The sequence below is a fragment of the Amaranthus tricolor genome, chromosome 16 (assembly GCF_026212465.1).
Source record: "Amaranthus tricolor cultivar Red isolate AtriRed21 chromosome 16, ASM2621246v1, whole genome shotgun sequence".
NCBI lineage: Eukaryota > Viridiplantae > Streptophyta > Magnoliopsida > Caryophyllales > Amaranthaceae > Amaranthus > Amaranthus tricolor.
This window is the reverse complement of record NC_080062.1, coordinates 8,909,707-8,928,764: the sequence shown is the minus strand read 5'-3', so window position 1 is coordinate 8,928,764 and position 19,058 is coordinate 8,909,707. Positions and strand designations below refer to the sequence as shown.

The 19,058-nt window shown below is 31.1% G+C and overlaps 1 protein-coding gene across 1 annotated transcript; it reads right to left on the bottom strand.

Annotated features, from left to right (window-relative positions):
• Nucleotides 1-14,069: 14,069 nt before the first annotated feature.
• On the bottom strand, nt 14,070-17,838 carry LOC130802869 (aquaporin TIP4-1). Its single transcript, XM_057666972.1, has 3 exons — nt 17,549-17,838; nt 15,965-16,206; nt 14,070-14,882 (listed from the first exon to the last, which is right to left on the bottom strand). The coding sequence occupies exons 1-3, from the start codon at nt 17,673-17,675 to the stop codon at nt 14,505-14,507; spliced, it is 747 nt and encodes a 248-aa protein (XP_057522955.1). The 5' UTR covers nt 17,676-17,838; the 3' UTR covers nt 14,070-14,504.
• Between the last annotated feature and the right edge of the window lie 1,220 nt (nt 17,839-19,058).

Genomic DNA, 19,058 nt, shown 5'->3' with positions numbered 1-19,058 from the left:
ATTGAAATTGTTTATAATTCTGGTTTTTTTATTAAAAAAATAAATATTTTGCACATGCAATGGGCTAAGGCAACCCTTCATAGATAGTGGACTTTGGCTGCATACTGATGTAAAAATCAGTTAAGATTATGGTGTGGCTTCAGTTTTGATATTGTACTTTTTGTTTTTTTTCTGGTAAATAATAAAATTTTATTTGCCAAAAAAAATTACTAAAAAAGAACCAATTTACATCTTTGTTCATTGTTCACAATTATGTAAACAATTCCAATATTACGTCCACTTTAAAATAATTTGTATTTATAGAACATAATTTATACCAAATCTAATAATCTGAATACAACCAAGTGTGGATAAATAATATTTGGACTCACAACTCTCAAACATAATATAAAAGTTTTGAACTTTTGATACCATATTAATAACCCTCTCAATTAAAAATTCAAAATAATAAACAAATTCCCAAAATATATTCAAATTCGCATATAATATTAATCTTATATAAGTAGTAGACTACTATAACAATAATAAAACAGCTTTCAAACGCTCAACCCAAAAAAAAAAAATTCTTCTTGCTATATAAAATGTGTCGTTTATCTCATAAAAAGAAATAGGGTCAAAAATAACCAGCTAGCTAGTGTAAAATATGTCGTATATAATTCGAGACATGCAATTAGACCAAAATATATAATTAAATATTCAAATCCAAAGCGTCTTGGAAAATTTTGGAGCTATGTGTAAAATTTTTATTTTGCACCTTATTTATAGTAAATATATTTATTTTATTCATAAACTTAATATATTTCTTTTTTTGATTAACTTTTTCATATACGGAAAAAATAGGAAGGTCATATACTGTCGATCACTTCGCACGCCCTCAAAAACCCTTCTACAAATTTGTCATATCCTGGTAACAGAACCACTAATATACTTCACAATTCTTATGTTGTGTTTATTTTCACTTGATAATCAATAGTATTATTTTTCATTCACTCATCTGTCTCATTAGATTTGCATCAAAGAGAAAAAGATAAATTTTAAGAAAGTGTAGATGAAATTTAAAAAGAGTTAAAATGTATGGATGAAATTAAAAGAAAGTAGTGGGTCATTATCCTAAAATAAAAATTATGCCAATTATGTGGAACAGACCAAAACGAAAAATGTTTCAAATTCAATGGAACGGAGGAAGTATTTACTACAAATTACAATGCCACATTTTGTTTTAGTTATCAAGAATTATTTTTATGTATGAAAATTTTTCTCATTATAATCGACTTTTTTTTTTAAAGAACGAGTCGGGCCTAGATTTCTATCCCGAACCATATAATATTCTTATTAAGTTTAAATGACTCTTATTCAACCTGACTAATGTTTATTTAATTCAGATTCAATCTGCATCCTATCCATTAAACACTGGTAAAAGGATGATTTCATATATGTGCAAGTTTGAAAATTATATGATTTTGATAGGGTAATTATTGACTTGCCATGTACTTCAAATTCTCTATAACCATTGCTAAATTGGCAAGTGGCCGGGGCAAAGGCCTCAAGAGAAGATGCCATTTTAATGGACGCTAAATGAAAATTGGATGTCTAAATGTCCCCAAAATTATAAAAATGGGGCGACGGCCCATGGGTCGTCACCATGTGCGTGTTAGGGGGCTACGATCTGACTACGACCCTAGTTTAGTCGCCCAGATTTAACAAAAAAAATTCTATATAATGATACCAAATCAATATTTGAATAATTGTTGTTACTAGGGCTTTAACCCTTAACCTCTAACATCAAGGTGCATTGTTACTAGCTTTGTTAGGATATTATTAATCGTATTACTATATAGTTAGTCGTATTACTGTATTATTAGTTTTGTTAGGATATTATTAGTCGTACTAGTATAATATTAATATATTATTAATTGTATTAGTATAGTAATACCCGTATTAATGCATTGTTCGTCGAATTAGTGTATTATTAGTATATCATTAGTTGTGTAGCCGTATTAATGTAATATTTATATATTTTAATTGTATTAGTGTATTGTTAGTCGAATTAATGCATTATTAGTATATTATTAGTTTTTTAGTCGTATTAGTGTAGTATTAATATATCGCATGAGTATATTAATAGTTTTAAAGTTGCATTAGTGTAGTATTAATACATCGTATCAGTATATTATTAGTTGTATAGTCATATTAGCGTAGCATTAATATATTATTAATCGTATTACTATATTATTAGTTGTATAGTCGCATTAGTGTAGTATTAATATATCGTATTAGTATATTATTATTTGTATAGTCGTATTACTGTAGTATTAATATTTTATTAATCGTATTAGTATAGTATTAATATATTATTAATCGTATTAGTATATTATTATTTGAACAAGTGTAGTACTAGTATATTATTAATTGTATTAGTATATAATTAGTCGTATTAGTGTAATATTAGTAAATTATTAGTTGTGCAATCATATTAGAGTAATATTTATATATTTATTAATCATATTTGTATATTATTATTCGAATTAATGCATTATTAGTATATTATTAGTTTTGTAGTATGAGTGTAGTATTAATATGTTATTAATAATATTAGTGTATTATTAGTCGAATTAGTATCTTATTAATTTATTATTAGTTGTGTGGTCATATTAGAGTAATTCTAATATATTATTAGTCGAATTAGTATATAATTAGTCGTATTAGTGTATTATAGCTATTTAAGAAGAGGTTTAAAAAAAGGGGTATAATAATATTAGTACATTATTAATTGTATTAGTATATAATTAGTCGTATTAGTGTATTATTAGTCGTAATAGCGTATTGTTAAAATATTATTAATCATATTAGTATATTATTAATTGTAGACACTTATGTAGTTATTTTTAATGCAGCAAAATTCCAAAAATGAAGTGGAGAGGGGCAACGGCCTGGCTACGGCACATGGTCGTCGCCCACTTAAAAAAAATTCAAAAAAAATGTTCAATTAGGGCTACGAGTTGTAAATTTTTTCTGTTTTTTAATCTTTAATTTGGGCGATGAGTTGGCTATGGGAAATAGTCGTCGCCCCACACTGTTTTCTAAAAAGAGACATTGGAAAAGGATGGCGACGAGCTAGCTACGGGACTGTGTCATCGTCATTTTCCCGAATCTATGGCGATGACTTTTTCATCACCCATTGGCAATGAACAGGTGGCTGTCGCCTTTTTGCCGTCGCCATTTTAACATTTATTTGTAATGGATGTTAACTGACATCACTTAAATTTTAGGAGAAAATATATATTATGTTGACTAAGTTGGAAAAGAAATATATGTTTAAACCCATCCCAATTTTGAATTCCCCTATTTTTTCTCTTAATACCTAATCCCTACCCCTTGTCCCTCACTACAACAAATTTAACTTACATTAGATTTAGTGGCATTGAAAAAATGCCAATAGTTTATTTTAAGTTTTTCCATAAAGTGAAATAGTGACACTTTATTTGGCTTTTAATGGCATATGTAATTGTTGCTATAGGCATTTATGAGAAATGTCACTAGATTCTATGTCATGAAAGGCTTTAGTATGGTTTTTATTATGCTGCTAAAGGGTCTGATAAATGTCACTAAATCCACTATATATACTATTAGAAATTATGTTGTTGTGCCTTTTTATGAAAAAATATCCTTCCCTCCCATTTTCACCAATAATTTGTCCCACTTCCGTCTCCCAGGGCAGTACTCCAGCCGGTTGTGTCCAGCAGGTCGTTGTTAGGGATGGACATTTAAAGGTATGGGTCGGGTCTGGACCCTACCCAGATCCGAACCCTAATTTTAGGGTAAGGTCCAAACCCGAACCCTGATATTAAGGGTCTAAAAATTTAGACCCTGACCCTGACCCTGACCCTAAGGGTCCGGAGGGTATAGAACCATACTCTAAAAAGTTTATTACAACAACCAAGAAGCCTATTTATATAATCCCCAAGACAATTAAAATAGTCTCGATAAGACAAATCAGGAGAACACTGCATCAACCCATAAATCTTCGTAAAATCTCCATAATTAGAACTTTCTGTTGCAAATTTAAGCTCAGAATCATCAAATGCAGCTTCATTTTGAATACTATGTAATAATCCTCCCAGAACTTGATTAGACTTATTAACATTATCAGTCACTTTTTGAGTATTAGAAACATCATTGCAGGTAAATCTTGACTGATTCCCAATATTGTTTGATTCGAATAGCGCAACATACAGTCGTCATACCATCCGAATGCAGCTTTTTGGGTGGGGCATGTTTCGAGAAGTTTGCTAATGGAGTCATCGAGACTTTGATGTCGGCAAAAGAGAAAAAAAAAAGAGATTATGGAAAAAAACATAAAATAAAATGAGGAGGGATTAAATATTGTTTTATACTTAAGCCTAATTTACTTTCTCAAATGTTACAAATTATACTCTCCAACCCAAAAAAAACTAAAAATATAAAAGATAAAAAGAGTCCAAGAGTCGGGTCTTAGTAGACCTGAAACCTTATCATATTTTTTGGACCCGGACCCCGATTCATAGGATCCAAAAAAAATAGACTCTTACTCTTAAAAAAGGTAGGGTTCAATAGGGTACGGGTAGGGTCTTAGACCCTTGCCCATCCCTAATCATTGGCGACAAACTGTTCCAAACCGGTAAATCCTCACCAGCCCGCACGGTCACAGCACCAGCAGCCCAGTCACTGCCTTTCTCTTTGGCATTATTATCTCTTCTTATTTAGGTAAATAAGCAAATTATCTATTTCAATTTTTTTATCTTTAATCTTTATGGTTATGGGTTAATCTATTTGGTTAAGAATTAGGGCTTTTATATGTTTATCTATTTAGATGAATCAGCGATTTTAGTTTTCTTATTGGTTCTTACGTAAAATTAGGGTTATTTATTTATTTATTTATCTAATTACCTATTTAGCAATTGGCAATTGTAATTAATTAGTTAGATAGTTTAAATGTTATATACTTGATAATTTAAAGGTTGTATAATTGGCTTGGTGAAGTTCAATCCGATTTGTACAAGTTGTTCAATTTTTATAAGCATTTGAATTTGGTGTTGATTTTGCCCGTGTTTACCACAACAGTTGAAAGAGTATTCTCAGCAATGAATATTATCAAAATTGAGTTGCATAACAAGATATTCGATGAGTTTTTAAATGATATTTGTTGTAACTTATTTTGAAAGTGATTTGTTTCAATATTCGTCAATGATGACATATCATGAGTGGTTTTAGAATATGAAAATTCGGCGGGGACAATTATATTAATCAATCGATATTCAATGCAATTTATTTAACGTATTTTATTGTATTTTTAAAAAAAACCGACATCCCTTGTATGATTTTCTGGTTCCGGCCCTACTTATAACCCAATTATTTTTTGTTGTACTTAAGTAAATTAGTATTTTTGCCCATAGTTTGACTAATTTTGCATTTGGCTAATTCTTTTGAAGATAGAATTTTATTTTTTTTTTTTTTTTTTGTGAAATTTGTGAAAAGGGTCACTTGATGAAATGTGTGATGGGAGAAAATGATGACGGGAGATAATTGGCTTTCATGCAAATACAAGGGTGTAAATACATTTGTGTTAATTAGTATATTTCATCATTATCATCATCTTACGACATGTATTTCACTCATAGAAAAACTATAGACGGGATTTGGGGAGGAAAGGACGGCGGCAACTCATACCCATAAAGAAAAGCATGACCAAAGGAGTCCCCCGGCTCGAGAAAAGTAAAGAAACGCAACTACACGGAAAAGATAAATTAAATGCCTATAAAAAATAAATAAGTAGAACCAAATACAAAATAAAGAAAACAAAAAACTAATAATAAAAGAAACGGAAGAAGCAAAAGGGCAAGAACACCAAAAGGTAATCTAAGAGTACATCAGTAGTCTAAAACATGGATATAGCGCCTGCAACTAGCCCTATCCCTAGTCAGGCCCTCAAAGAATTTTAACTCCTGCAAGTCAACTTTTATTTGCTCTCTAAAGTTCTCCTAGGTCTTCCTCGACCCCTCTTACCCGCTACTATTATGCTTTCCACCCTCCTCACAGGGGCGTCGAAAGTGTTTCTCTGCACATGTCCAAACCACCTCAATCTATTTTCGTGCATTTTTCGAGAAATAGGGGCTATCCCTAATTTGTCCCTAATCTCTTAGTTCCTAATTCGATCCATCAATGTGTGCCCAAAAATCCACCTCAGCATACGCATTTCTGTAACTTCCATTTTATGTTCAAAAATCTTCTTTACAGGCCAACATTCTGTCCCATATAGCAGAGCAGGTCTGATTGCCACCCGGTAGAATTTTCCTTTTAACTTGCTTGGGAATTTCCTATTACATAGCACTACGGTGGCTGCTCGCCACTTGAGCTAAGCCGCATGTATACAATGATTTATATCTTCGTCAATCTCTTCATCCCTTTAAATGATCGTTCTCAAATACTTGTACAGTTGTACCTGATCGTACTTTTAACAGCTGATGTTCATGGGTGATAATCTTATGTCCATTATTTCTTATTTGATGGGTCATAATTAGTATATTTGATGGGTCATAATTAGTTTGCTTTGTCTATTATTTCTTATTTAATCAATCAAGATGTGATGGGTCATAATTAGTATATTTGATGGGTCATAATTAGTTTGCTTTGTCTATTATTTCTTATTTAATCAATCAAGATGTTAATGGGTGATAATCTTAAGTCCATGTTCATGTATATATTGTTTTCATGGTTAAGTGTTACAAAGAAAATTATTCCCATATGACCTTGAATGGTTTTTTATACTCCTTTCTATTCACCTTACTTATCTTATTTATAATTTTCACACATATTATTTATAATTTTCACACATGTCGATGCAACATTTAAAATTTTAATATTTTTAATTGTGTATGACTAAAAGTTATAAAAATTTGATATTAATAATCTTCGCATTGAAAAAAATAAAACAAGATCCCACTTGATTATATTTTAACTTATAGATTAAGAACAAAATACAAATTAAGAGTAATTAATAAATAATAACCGGACAAGTAGAAAGAATAGGAGGGAGTATTATTACCTCCTTCGTGGTTGAATCTTAGTGAGAATTTTAAGTCATTTTTAACTTATGTGGAAATTTATGCATAAATTATAGTCAAATTTAAGGAAATTTTGTGGACTTCTAGGCATAATGGCATGACTAATGATATTTAGATTAATAATTTCTAAGCCTTAGGTCATAAGTAGATGTTGTTGACCTCGTGAATCTATTTGGAATTGAACAAACATAAAGTTCATTCCGTAGGATTTATCATGTCATATCTAGCTACAACTAAACATTAAAATTTATAAAAACAACAACGATAATAAACAATGTACTTTATTAAGATAACTCATTGAATTTTTTATTTTAATTTTTGCTTTTTTGCCCATGTTTTGATTAACTTTGCATTTGATGGAGTCTTAGAAAGTTGGATTTTTTTTTTTTTTGTGCTAATGTAGAAAATTAACAATTGATGAAATTTGTGATGTTGAATGGGTGATTTAATGTAAGTACAAGTTTGAAAATTATACTACATTCGTTCCATTTTGTTTGTCCACTTTATTTTTTACACATTTTTTTAGTAACTTTTAAGCCTTAATATCTTTAATTTCGCATTATAAAAAAACTATAAAAATTATATATTAAAAAATTTTACATCAAGACAAATCTAACAAGATCTCACATTAATATATTTTATCCTTAATTTAGAAAAAATAATTTAAATTTCTCTTTATTAAAGTGAATAAATTTAAAGTAGACAAACAAAAAGAAAATAATGAAGTAGGATTTTGATAAGGTCATTTGTGGCTTGCCTTGTACTTCAATTCTCTTATACCCAATTAAATTTTTTTTGTTGTAAAGTAAAATTGGAGAAAAGTAAGAATCTTTTTCTTTTTTATTTGTGTTAATTCATAGAAAATGGTTATTATATCTCATTGAATGTGTAATTTTGATTGTTGTTTCTAACTTTGCATTTGTCGAATTCTTTTGAAGATAGAATTATCTTTTTGTGAAATTTGTGAAAAGGGTTAAAACTTAATGAAATAAGTAAGACAAGAGTAAAACTTAAACAAGAATAATAAGAGGTTTCCAAGATGATGATGATGATTAAGATAAATGGTTTTGCTAATGGATTGTAAACAAATTAATGTCCAAATTTTTTTGGGTGATTTGACAATGTTGTTAAATGGTGACTCAAATTTGCTAACACTATTTAGAAGAAGATGAATTTGGGTCAGAGTGATCTCCGCGGGGCACGGAGAACTCCGCAGGGCGCGGAGACTGTACTGATCAACTCCGGGGGGCGCGGAGTTGGGTCTGATCTCACTCTGCGGCTCACGTAGTTTTACACGGGTCGCGCAATTGAAGTTTCTTTTTACGGGAAACGTCTTTTGGGACGGTTATCTTTATTTGTGATCGGTTATTTGTGGTTAATTAGTCTTTAAAACTGTCTTTCAAGTTGATTTATTATACATACACCCTCTTGTTAGCACTAGGGAATTATGATTCACAAATTGTAAGAGATCACAAGAGAGCCATCGTAATTTGTGAGCGTGATTGTAATTCATCTTGTATTCTTTGCGATCATAGTGAAATTCAGAAATTGTTTGTTCTCGGTGCCGGTGGACATAGCTATCACATTGATAGTGAACCACGTTAAATTTCTTGTGTCATTTTCTTATTGTTTGCATTGAATTTCTTGTTGTTTCATTGTTGTTCATAGACCTTGCTTCCGCTGTCGCACAATAGACAATAATGAAAGTAAAATGATTTTGAAGTGAATTGGATTGTGCCAATCACACTTCTTTCCTGGCCATAAATGCTCCACCTCGACTTCGTTGCTCATCATAGGGGACGACCCTATCGAGCATGAACCCGACGAAGAGCCCATAGAGGATCAGTCCGCGCAATCCCAAATTTCCCAAATACTTGAACACCCCGAGATATCCTTACATGCTCTAGCCGGGTTTGAGTCCCCTCGCACGATGAAAATCAATGGGAAGATCAATGATTTCTCGGTGCAAGTCCTCATTGACACAGGGTCCACCCTCAACTTCATACAACATGACTTAGTGCATACCTTGGGCTTCGATTAGACACAAGTCATTCTTTTCCTGTCACTGTGGGAAATGGGGACTCCATTAACTGCACCGGACTCTGCGCCCAAGTCCCGATAGTCCTCGCTAAACATACCTTCTCTACAAACCTCTTTGCCCTTCCCCTACATGGAGCGTAAATAGTTCTTGGAGTCCAATGGCTCCAAAATCTCGGTCCTATTACTCTCAACTATCAAGACCACACCCTCGCTTTCACCCACGAATCCACCCCTATCGTCCTCCGGGGGATCACCCCTATTAAAGCCCAACAACTCTCGTCATCTTCCTTCCAAAAACACCTAACCACTACAATCGCCACCACCTTCTACGCGCTTTGGGCCCAATCATCGCCGCAAGCCGTCCAGCCCCCCTCTCCAACCCAAGACATGCTCATCGACCATCTCAGGCAGCAGGCCGAGCTCTCCGTGAACCCCTCTCATCGTGCCGACGTAACCGAAGTCCTCACAAAGTACCCAGCCTTATTTGAACTTCCGCAAGGACTGCCTCCGAGCAGGGCCCAAGACCATCAAATCCACCTATTACCCGGAGCTAAACCCGTACATGTTAAACCATATCGTTACCCCTACTTTTAGAAACAAGAGATAGAACGACAAGTTAGAGATATGCTGTCCGATGGGGTGATCCGGCAAAGTACAAGCCCATTTAGCTCCCCTGTTCTGTTGGTGAAAAAAAAGGATGGAACATGGCGTTTTTGCGTCGTCGGGAATCCCTAAAGTCTTGTATGATCAAGTTCTCATTAGTGTCATTGAAATGTCGGATTAATAATGACGAATTCAAGAAAAGCAATAATTAAATACCAAAGAACACAATAATTAATTCAAAGAATAATAAATGAAAAATAAAACTAACTTTTATTAAAGGAAGATTGCTGACAAAAATTAAGGTTCACTAATGAAGGATTAAAACTAACACAAGGAATTAAAATGCAAAGAAAATTAAAAGACTAAAATCCTTGAAGGAAGATTGATGGCAAACTTCAAAACTACATAAAGAATTAAAGAGAAAAAACTAGTAAAATTAGTCTAAAAGAGATAGAGGAGGAGAGGAAAAAGAGAAGGAAACCCTAATCAGTTTTTTAAGTCCTATTTATACTAATAAGGATTTAACCCTAAAAGTTAATTCAAAGATTAAAGGGATGAAAATCTCGTGCTGCAAAACAGACACTCAAAACCGAGTCGGCTGCACCAAAAAGAACATGAAAGCCGAAACGACGTTTTGTGCTGGAAAATCGCAGCAACTTCAAACGGTCGTTATTTCTTGCTCGGTTGTCGGAATTGGACATATAATATACCGTTGGAAAGCTCTTGAAGTCTAGTTTTCAATGCCACAAACCTTGCATTAATGAAATCTTTCTATCAAAAGGTATGACTAAAAGAGTAGATATGTATCAAATTTCACCTCAAAACTTTTGCATTATAAACACTCTTTTACTCTTTTGCTCATTTTCTTTGTAGAGCATCTTCACCCCAGCTAAAATCTCCTCAGTCCGTCATCATTAAAACCATAAGAATTATACTTAAAACAATCAAAACTACTCAAAATCAACATGAATAACCAAAATGAGTATAGTAGCATAAATCTTCAAAATAAGCACGAAATTACTAACAACGACCATCATTAAGGAGTATAAAATGATATAAGTGCAAATAATTGCACTTATCACAAGAGCATTCATCAAATTATTTGGCAAGCATAACTCGAGATCAACACTTCCTCCGCCTTCACATCAAGGGTAAGCAAACACTACACCTATAACTTTATTTTCAAGTCCATTATAAACATAATTTGTTGAGGAAAGAGCGGTATCACTATTATTGATCAATAATTACAAAGTATAAGTACTCTATGTTCCATTAGAACCATCATGTTGCATTGAATAAGGATACTTGTATTGTGCAATGTTTTAACACTGTTATTGATAGTGTTATTTACCATTCATTTGTTGTTTGAAATTCAACCATAGAATGATAGAATAATACCATTTTATTACCTTCATTCTGAAATTGTGAAAACAGAACCATATTTAGGTAGAGATTGATCAGTTTAATGTCAAAATTTATTACTTATATGTCAAAATTAAAATTTTTTATCTTAATTGATCTGTTTAAGGTTTACTTAAGTTAAAATTGATACATTTAAGGTCAAAATCGATATCTTTAATGTCAAAATTGATTTTTTTTTCAATATCTGGGAGACCGGCCATTTTTATTTTCCAATTTTTAGGTTTTTGGCTGGCCAAATTTTTGTTTTTTATTATTCACTCGTAAAACTTTATCAATGTTCTTTCAAAAATTTTTTTTTATCAATGTTAAAGTCTTCTAGAATCTGGATTTAGAAGTAGAACTTACAATGAAAAAAAGATTTTGTTTTCATCATTCATAGGATTTCATCAGTAATGTAGGGATTAAATTTACTACCTTGTATAAGTGTTGTTGTTCTCCAATTCAAGTTTTATCTTTCAGTAAAATTTATATTTTGTATAGTATTTTTAAGACAAATTCTTACTTAAGACCGTCTTATGTCTCATGGTGAGACGGTTTTAATTTGGGTGTTTTGTTATTAATTTTACTACCTTGAATTATTAAGTTTTGTCATTGATCAAATGGAATCTTGTATCTTTACCCTTAATTTGTGATTAAGATTAAATGTTTCAATTTATTAGCTTTTTTGTTAGACATAAATGGTTTTGATTGTGATTTGGGGTGTTTAATTTTATACAATTTGAGATTATGTGATTGTTAATATATGTTCATAATTTGTAGGCCAAGTAGTGATTAAGATAAAGATGTCTTCATTTGCTGAATTTTGGATCCAATTATTCATATTTCAATCAAATTGGTGATGATTGTAGGTTAAAATCAAAGATTCGTGTGGAAAGATTTTAGGTTTGTATCTCTGCTTCATGGTGCCCTTTTTGTCGTGGTTTCACCTCAACTTTGATCGAAGTATACAACAAGTTCTCCTCTAAAGGGAACCTATAACAAGAGGAAGATAATGCACTGACTATGTATGCTCATAATGTGTAGATAGTTGTCACAAGACTTAAAAGATAAAATAAATTTGGAGACAATCAAGAAAAGGGCCATCCGAGAAAAGCTATAATTGTAAATTGTTATGTGTAGCTAATCTAATCTTGGTACTACATATTGTCCACTATTGCAATCATACGTTTGGAGTTTTAGTAACATTAGTAAGTTGTTAGGATATTTTAGTTAATTTGCAATCATGAAATAGAGATGTGTATTTATGTACTCCATTTCGAAGCTCAAATTATTTGATATAAAGTTGCATCTTGAATTATGGGTCGCTTAAGTTCAATTCTTCTCGTGAGCTCATGTCTCTTTCAATGACATAGATAGTGGATTTTTGTGCATCCTCTTAGTCCTAATAATTTTGATCAAAGAGAAATATCTGCCTTTTATTTGTTCTCTGGTGAAGTCTACAATGGAATGATGTGTCTTCGTCCAATATAACTTACTTTAAGGGTGCAAGTAATCACTTTAAGGTAGTCATTTACAACCTTAAATGAGTACAATTTAACAATGTAAGTTATCACTTTGATGTGATAAGTCATCACTTTAAGGCTATAAGTAATCACATTAAGGTCATCATAATACAACCTCAAAATCATTACTTATAAGTTCTAAGTAATCATTTTACCAATGTAAGTCATCATTTTAAGGTATTAAGTCATTCCTTTAAAGCTTTAAGTAAGCACATTAAAAACATCACATTAAACCCTAAAATGAATACTTATATGCACTAGGTAATCACTTTAACAATGTAAGTCATCACTTTAAGGTGATAAGTCATCACTTTAAGGCTATAAATAACCACTTTAAGGTGATTGCATACAACCTTAAAATTAGTACTTATAAGCAGCAAGTAATCAATTTAACAATATAAGTCATCACTTTAAGGTGATAAATCATCACTTTAGGGCTATGAGTAATCATTTTAAAGTCATCACATTCACCCTTAAAATGAGTACTTATAAGCAGTAGGTTATTAAGTTAATATTGCAAGTCATCAATTTAAGGTGATAATCCATCACTTTAAGGTCAATACATACAACCATAAAATGAGTACTTATAAGCAGTATATAATTAATTTAATAATATAAGTCGTTACTTTAAGGTGATAAGTCATCACTTTAAGATATAAGTTATCACTTTAAGATTTTGTTTGATAGTGTTTAATTTTATTTATAAACGCTATTAATAGGGTGAATTTTTCAAATGCTAGTTAAATGGAGGTTTATTGTACATACAACTTAATTCTATATTCTTGTAAAAAAAAAGGCATTTAACTATCCATTTTCTGTGCTATTTATTATTGATACAAAATAGATCATGGCAGTTATTGAAGCCATTTCATGTAAATATACGTCAGTTATAGAAGTTATATGTATTGTGATATCTTAAATATAAGATTTACTGTATTTTCTATATATTATAACTTTTAAATGAGCCTCAATATTCTATTTTGCATAAGGCCCTATACAATCAAAGATGTGTAAAAGGGAAAATTTGAATAAAATAAGATGTTTTAACTACTTAATTTCAAAAATAAGCTTCGTGAAAACTTAATTCTCAAAATAAGCGTCCGTACATCCAAACCTAGTCTTGGAGTAAGTCGCTGTTACTAACAGCGACTTACTGCGTTTTAAGTTTTCAGTTCTCAGTTATTTCCTCATTCCAACCTACTAGATTAAGGAGTTGACAGTTAACCTTAAAGTTGCTGTTACTAACAGCGACTTAGGGAGTTGTCCAGATGGCTTTTATTTATTTTTTTTTTTTTTTTGTCTTTCGCTGTTAGTAACAGCGATTTACTCCAAGGCTAGATTTGGATGTACGGACGCTTATTTTGGGAATTAAGTTTTCACAAAGCTTACTTTTAGAATTAAATTGTTAAATAATCTTATTTTATTCAAATTTTGTGGCCAATACAAAAGAATATATAGTTTGTGTAATGACATGCAAGCCAATTCCACTAAAATGATTATGGGAAATTCTTCATATTAAAATAATTTTCTATTATTACCAATTGATTTTAAAAAGGTTTATCTATAGGACGTTTTTGTTCCATTTACCTGGTGGCTTTAACAATCTCAATGCATATATTAATTGGTTCAAATTTTGATTTAAACGTCTAGTAATTGATGAAGTTACGTCAAACACATTTGTACAAAGGCTTAAAACACATTTGCAACTAATAACATTTAGAGCTATTCTTGTGAGAAATTGTCTTTTACTTAGACGACCTCGGTGAGACGACCTTAAAACAAGAAGTTTAAATGCTAATAATCTGTATTATGTAACATTTAATTTCACATTATGAAATTAGAAAGCTTCATCATCTCTTGAAAGAGGAATATGAGAGTTGAAAATGAAGAAGTTATCACAAATGAGCCCACCAAGACCTCCACCAATGAGTGGGCCAACCCAATAGATCCAATGATCAGTCCAATTGCCACTTACTAAAGCTGGTCCAAAAGACCTAGCTGGGTTCATTGATGCCCCAGAGAAAAGCCCACCAGCAAAGATGTTGGCCCCAACTACAAGCCCAGTTAGTAATATTCCTTGGGTTTGAAGTGGGCCTTTCTTCGGGTCCACTAAAGTAGTGTAAATTGTGAAGATAAGTGAAAATGTTAGTATCACTTCCATCACCAATCCTTGGATAGGGTCCACTCCTTTTGCAAGACTATGGATTGGAGTCACCTACATCAAATTTATTAATAATAAAATCAATGTTAATACACATTTTTTTGAGATACAGTCTCTTCAAGAGACGCATTATATATATGGCCTAAATAGTCTAATTAATACAAATTAAAGATATAATCATATGGGTCTCTTGTTTGAAGTCGTCTCTTCGAAAAACGGTCTCTCACAAGAGTAGCTAATGTTAATAACATACTAATAACCAAGTCAATTGTCATTTAAACAAAAGAATAGAAATTTATTCTTTTCTTAGTTATGTTTACTTTAAACTCGCTCTCCCCCTTGTTGGGGCACCATCTAGGAAAAGTAATTTTTGATACTCATAAAATTAAGTAAAAAAAAAAAGTTTATTTCAACAAATGTAAATTATATTTCTGTAAAAATCATGTAAAAAAAGGGAAATAAAGATGGAATCAATGAAAATAAGTTTAGTATAGTAAGTTCATTTTCAATCAGCCCTCTAATTTTTGACTCCATACAAAAGTGGCTTGAAATATAAGTGGAAATTAATTGGGTTATAACATAGAAAATTTAAACAGTATAAGTGACTCGACCCCAAAATACCGAAAAAAATTAAACCAAAATCGATTATAATCCGAATTCGACCATTTTGACACCTTTTCTTAACATTGTCAACTTTGTTTGAGTTTATATATTTTGTTAAACCAACTACATTTTTGTTTAGTTTTTCTATTTTATGTCATCATTTCTTTGTTAAATTCTTAAAAATGGAATTTAGGTCCTTTTTATAACATAATATTGTATACAAACACAAAATAAATCTTATGATCATTTCTCTTGAATTTGCTATCAATAGTGATATTTCCCTCACAATATGTCACTATTTATAGCAGAACTCTATGAGTATTATGTATAAATTACGTTTTTTTAAAAAAAGAAAACTTTGTAAAGAAAAGAAAAAAAAATTAGAACACTAGATTGATTTTAACCTAAAGTGACATAACCAGACTAGAAACTGATCCGACAACCTAAAAATGACCTGACTCGAAACTAACTCATTCCAAACTCAACCAACCAATTGTATAACCAACAAAATTAGCAAAACTAAGGTGAATTACCATCCCACCGGTGACGTAGTTGAGAGAGAAGGAAGCAAGAGAAGAAGCAAGTAATTGGATAATCCAATAAAGAAAAGATCTGACAACTGTAATGTGACCACCAACTGCTAGGCCAAGTGTGACTGCTGGGTTCAAATGAGCTCCTGATATGCTGAATCCAGCTGCTACCATTGCTGCCACTACAAAAGCATGTGTTGTTCCTACGAACAACAATCCTAGTATTGGACTCGCTCCTCCTTTATCTGTTCATCATCGAAAACAATCGGAGGTTTTCAAAACAAATCCAATGATTTGATATTTATCCGATTTTGGAATCGAACACGATTTGACCCGACTTCAAAATGATTTTAAAATAATGTAAAAATCAATATGGATACAAGACTCGATCTTGAATTGACCCGAAACACCTAACCGAGATTGATCCAATGATACGAATGAACACCACTGGAAACACTTATCGTGTGTACTTTTTATTTATGGGAGTTATAGTTGATGTTTGCTATCAAAAGTTTGAAAATAACTACTCCCTGTCAGGGTCGGCCTTCAGATTTGTAAGGCTCGAGATGAAACATTCATTATGGACCTTAACTATTAAAAATATACTATTTTGGGCCCTTAACTTATTAACTATTAAAAATATACTATTTTGGGCCCTTAACTTATTAACTATTAAAGCGTCGTTTTTCTAATATTTTTGGATGGGTCCGAAGCACAAGCCCATCTTGCCCCTAACATGGTCGGCCCTGCTCCTTTGTTCCCTATTAATATTCCCCATAAAAAATGTTTATGGAAACTAAGAAAAATTAAATCTTTTTGATGATGCATATATTATTTTATTAAATAATAAAGTTAATGGAGAAAAAACATGGACTATAAACAGTGAAAAAAATAGGAAAATTTCACGTGATAAACCAAACTTTTTTGACTTTTTTATATGGTAGACAAACATTTTTAAAATTCGCACAACAAGCAATTAATTTTTCCGTGTAGTAAACAAAATCTTAAGTTATTTGTTAAATTAATTACTCATTTTGTACTAATTTTGAAAAAGCCCTCTTAATGACAATGGGGCATTACTTTTTATGAAAAATTAAAATCTTTATGATTGATAATAATAACATAAATCTAACAAAAATCTTAATATTTTGTGTAGCAATTAGAAAAGTTAGAAACTTAAGGTTACAACACAAATAAAAAAACGTGACCACCACGTGAAAAAGCCAAAATCTGATATCACCGGCCACATTAAATTTATCATAAAAATATTAATATAAAGCTAGTGGAAATATTATGCAGACCACATTTATTATAAAAATGTATATATGAAGTTAGTAGAAAACATGTAAGAATCAAAAACAATAAAATATTAAAATTATAATAAAAAATGTTAATTATATCTAAATTTGTGAATTTTTTAGAGAAACAACAAATTTAACAACCCAAAATAACAAATTAAAACATCATTAATAACAGAGGGAATATTATATTATTATCACTAAAAATTTAAGATTGCGTACATTCGATTCTGCCGCAAGATATATAATAAAATAAAAAAGTATTATTAAAGGAGTAAGTAATAAGTACCAGCAGCCATGGCAGATCCAACTCCAGCAAAAACAAAGAGGAAAGTGCAGATAAATTCAACAACCAGAGCTTTGATACAGTCTGGCTGTGTTGCCTCTCGGCTTGTTCCTAAAGTTATTTTCCCCATTCTTAGATAATTCTTTCTATCAATTACACTTGGGCAAATTTAGATGCAATTTTCTTTACTAAGAACATGTTTATTTATAGTCTGAATGTGGTATGTAAGATTATAATTGTGTGAAGGGTGGAACAGAAAAAGGAGGAGATTCCTTTGTACATGTTGTGTTATAATGACAATGATATGGGACTAAGTCTATTATATCCTTGACAAAATTATTTTGTTGCATATGCCTCCCCCTATTGACTTCTTTTATCAACTAGGAGTAAAATACATTTGATTGGTTGTATATCTAATTCCATCTTATTGTATGATCCTCTCTGTATAGCATATTTTGGATTTTTAATTATCAGTTCAAGTTTTTGATTGAGTTGGTTCTTTGATATGGTATTAGAAGTCAGTGTCATAAGAGGTTTTTAGATTCAAATCTCAACTTCCTCCATAAAAAGTGGAATATTTAGCCCTGTGTATGAAAAGGACCTATGTTGCACCCACACTCTCGTGTGACGAAGCGTGTTAAAGTATGTAACATATCTTGAGGGGTGGTTGAGGTCCCAAAATATGCTCTTATACTCTAATATTTCATTCGTAGGAATTATAATCAGGGTCTCGAGAGGGGCAGAAGACGGCAAACCATACCCATAAAAAAGATGCGGCCAAAGAGTCTCTTAGCTCAATAAAAACTTAGCAGAGGAAAGCAAAACAGGACAATATAAAAAATACGATAAATAATACAAGATAAAAAATTAATAACATGACCAAAGAAATAAAAACACAATCATAAAAGCCAAAGAATCCATCTTATTGGATGTTCGGTATAAAATACATGTATGATTATAAACCCCAAAAATAGCTAAACTACAGTTGAAGTATTCAATGTATCATTAATAAAAACATTATTTCTAAGAGTGTATAGAACTCTTTTAAATTGAAGGTAAAATCCACCGACTATCCCAACAATTTTCCATTGTTGTAGTGGACTAATTTTATACCGCGAAAAATTGTGGACATTGTTAGCAATTTCGGTCCAAAAAAATATTTTTGTACATTTTTATTTCTAAAGTTTTATTTGTATTAAAACAATTCATAATATGTTAGCATTTTTCCCCATTGTAGAATAAAATAAGTTCATTATAACAAAAAATACCGTTGAGATTATCAGTAAATTTTTTTAAGAACCGTTGAGATTATCAGTATATTTTTTTAAGAACCGTTGAAAACCTGATTATAATATATATATATATATATATATATATATATATATATATATATATATATATATATATATATATATATATATATATATATATGTATATATATATAATTACTAGGATTATATCTGTGCTATGCACGGTTAAGGTTCTCTTTTGTTTTTTTACAGATTGTTTGGGT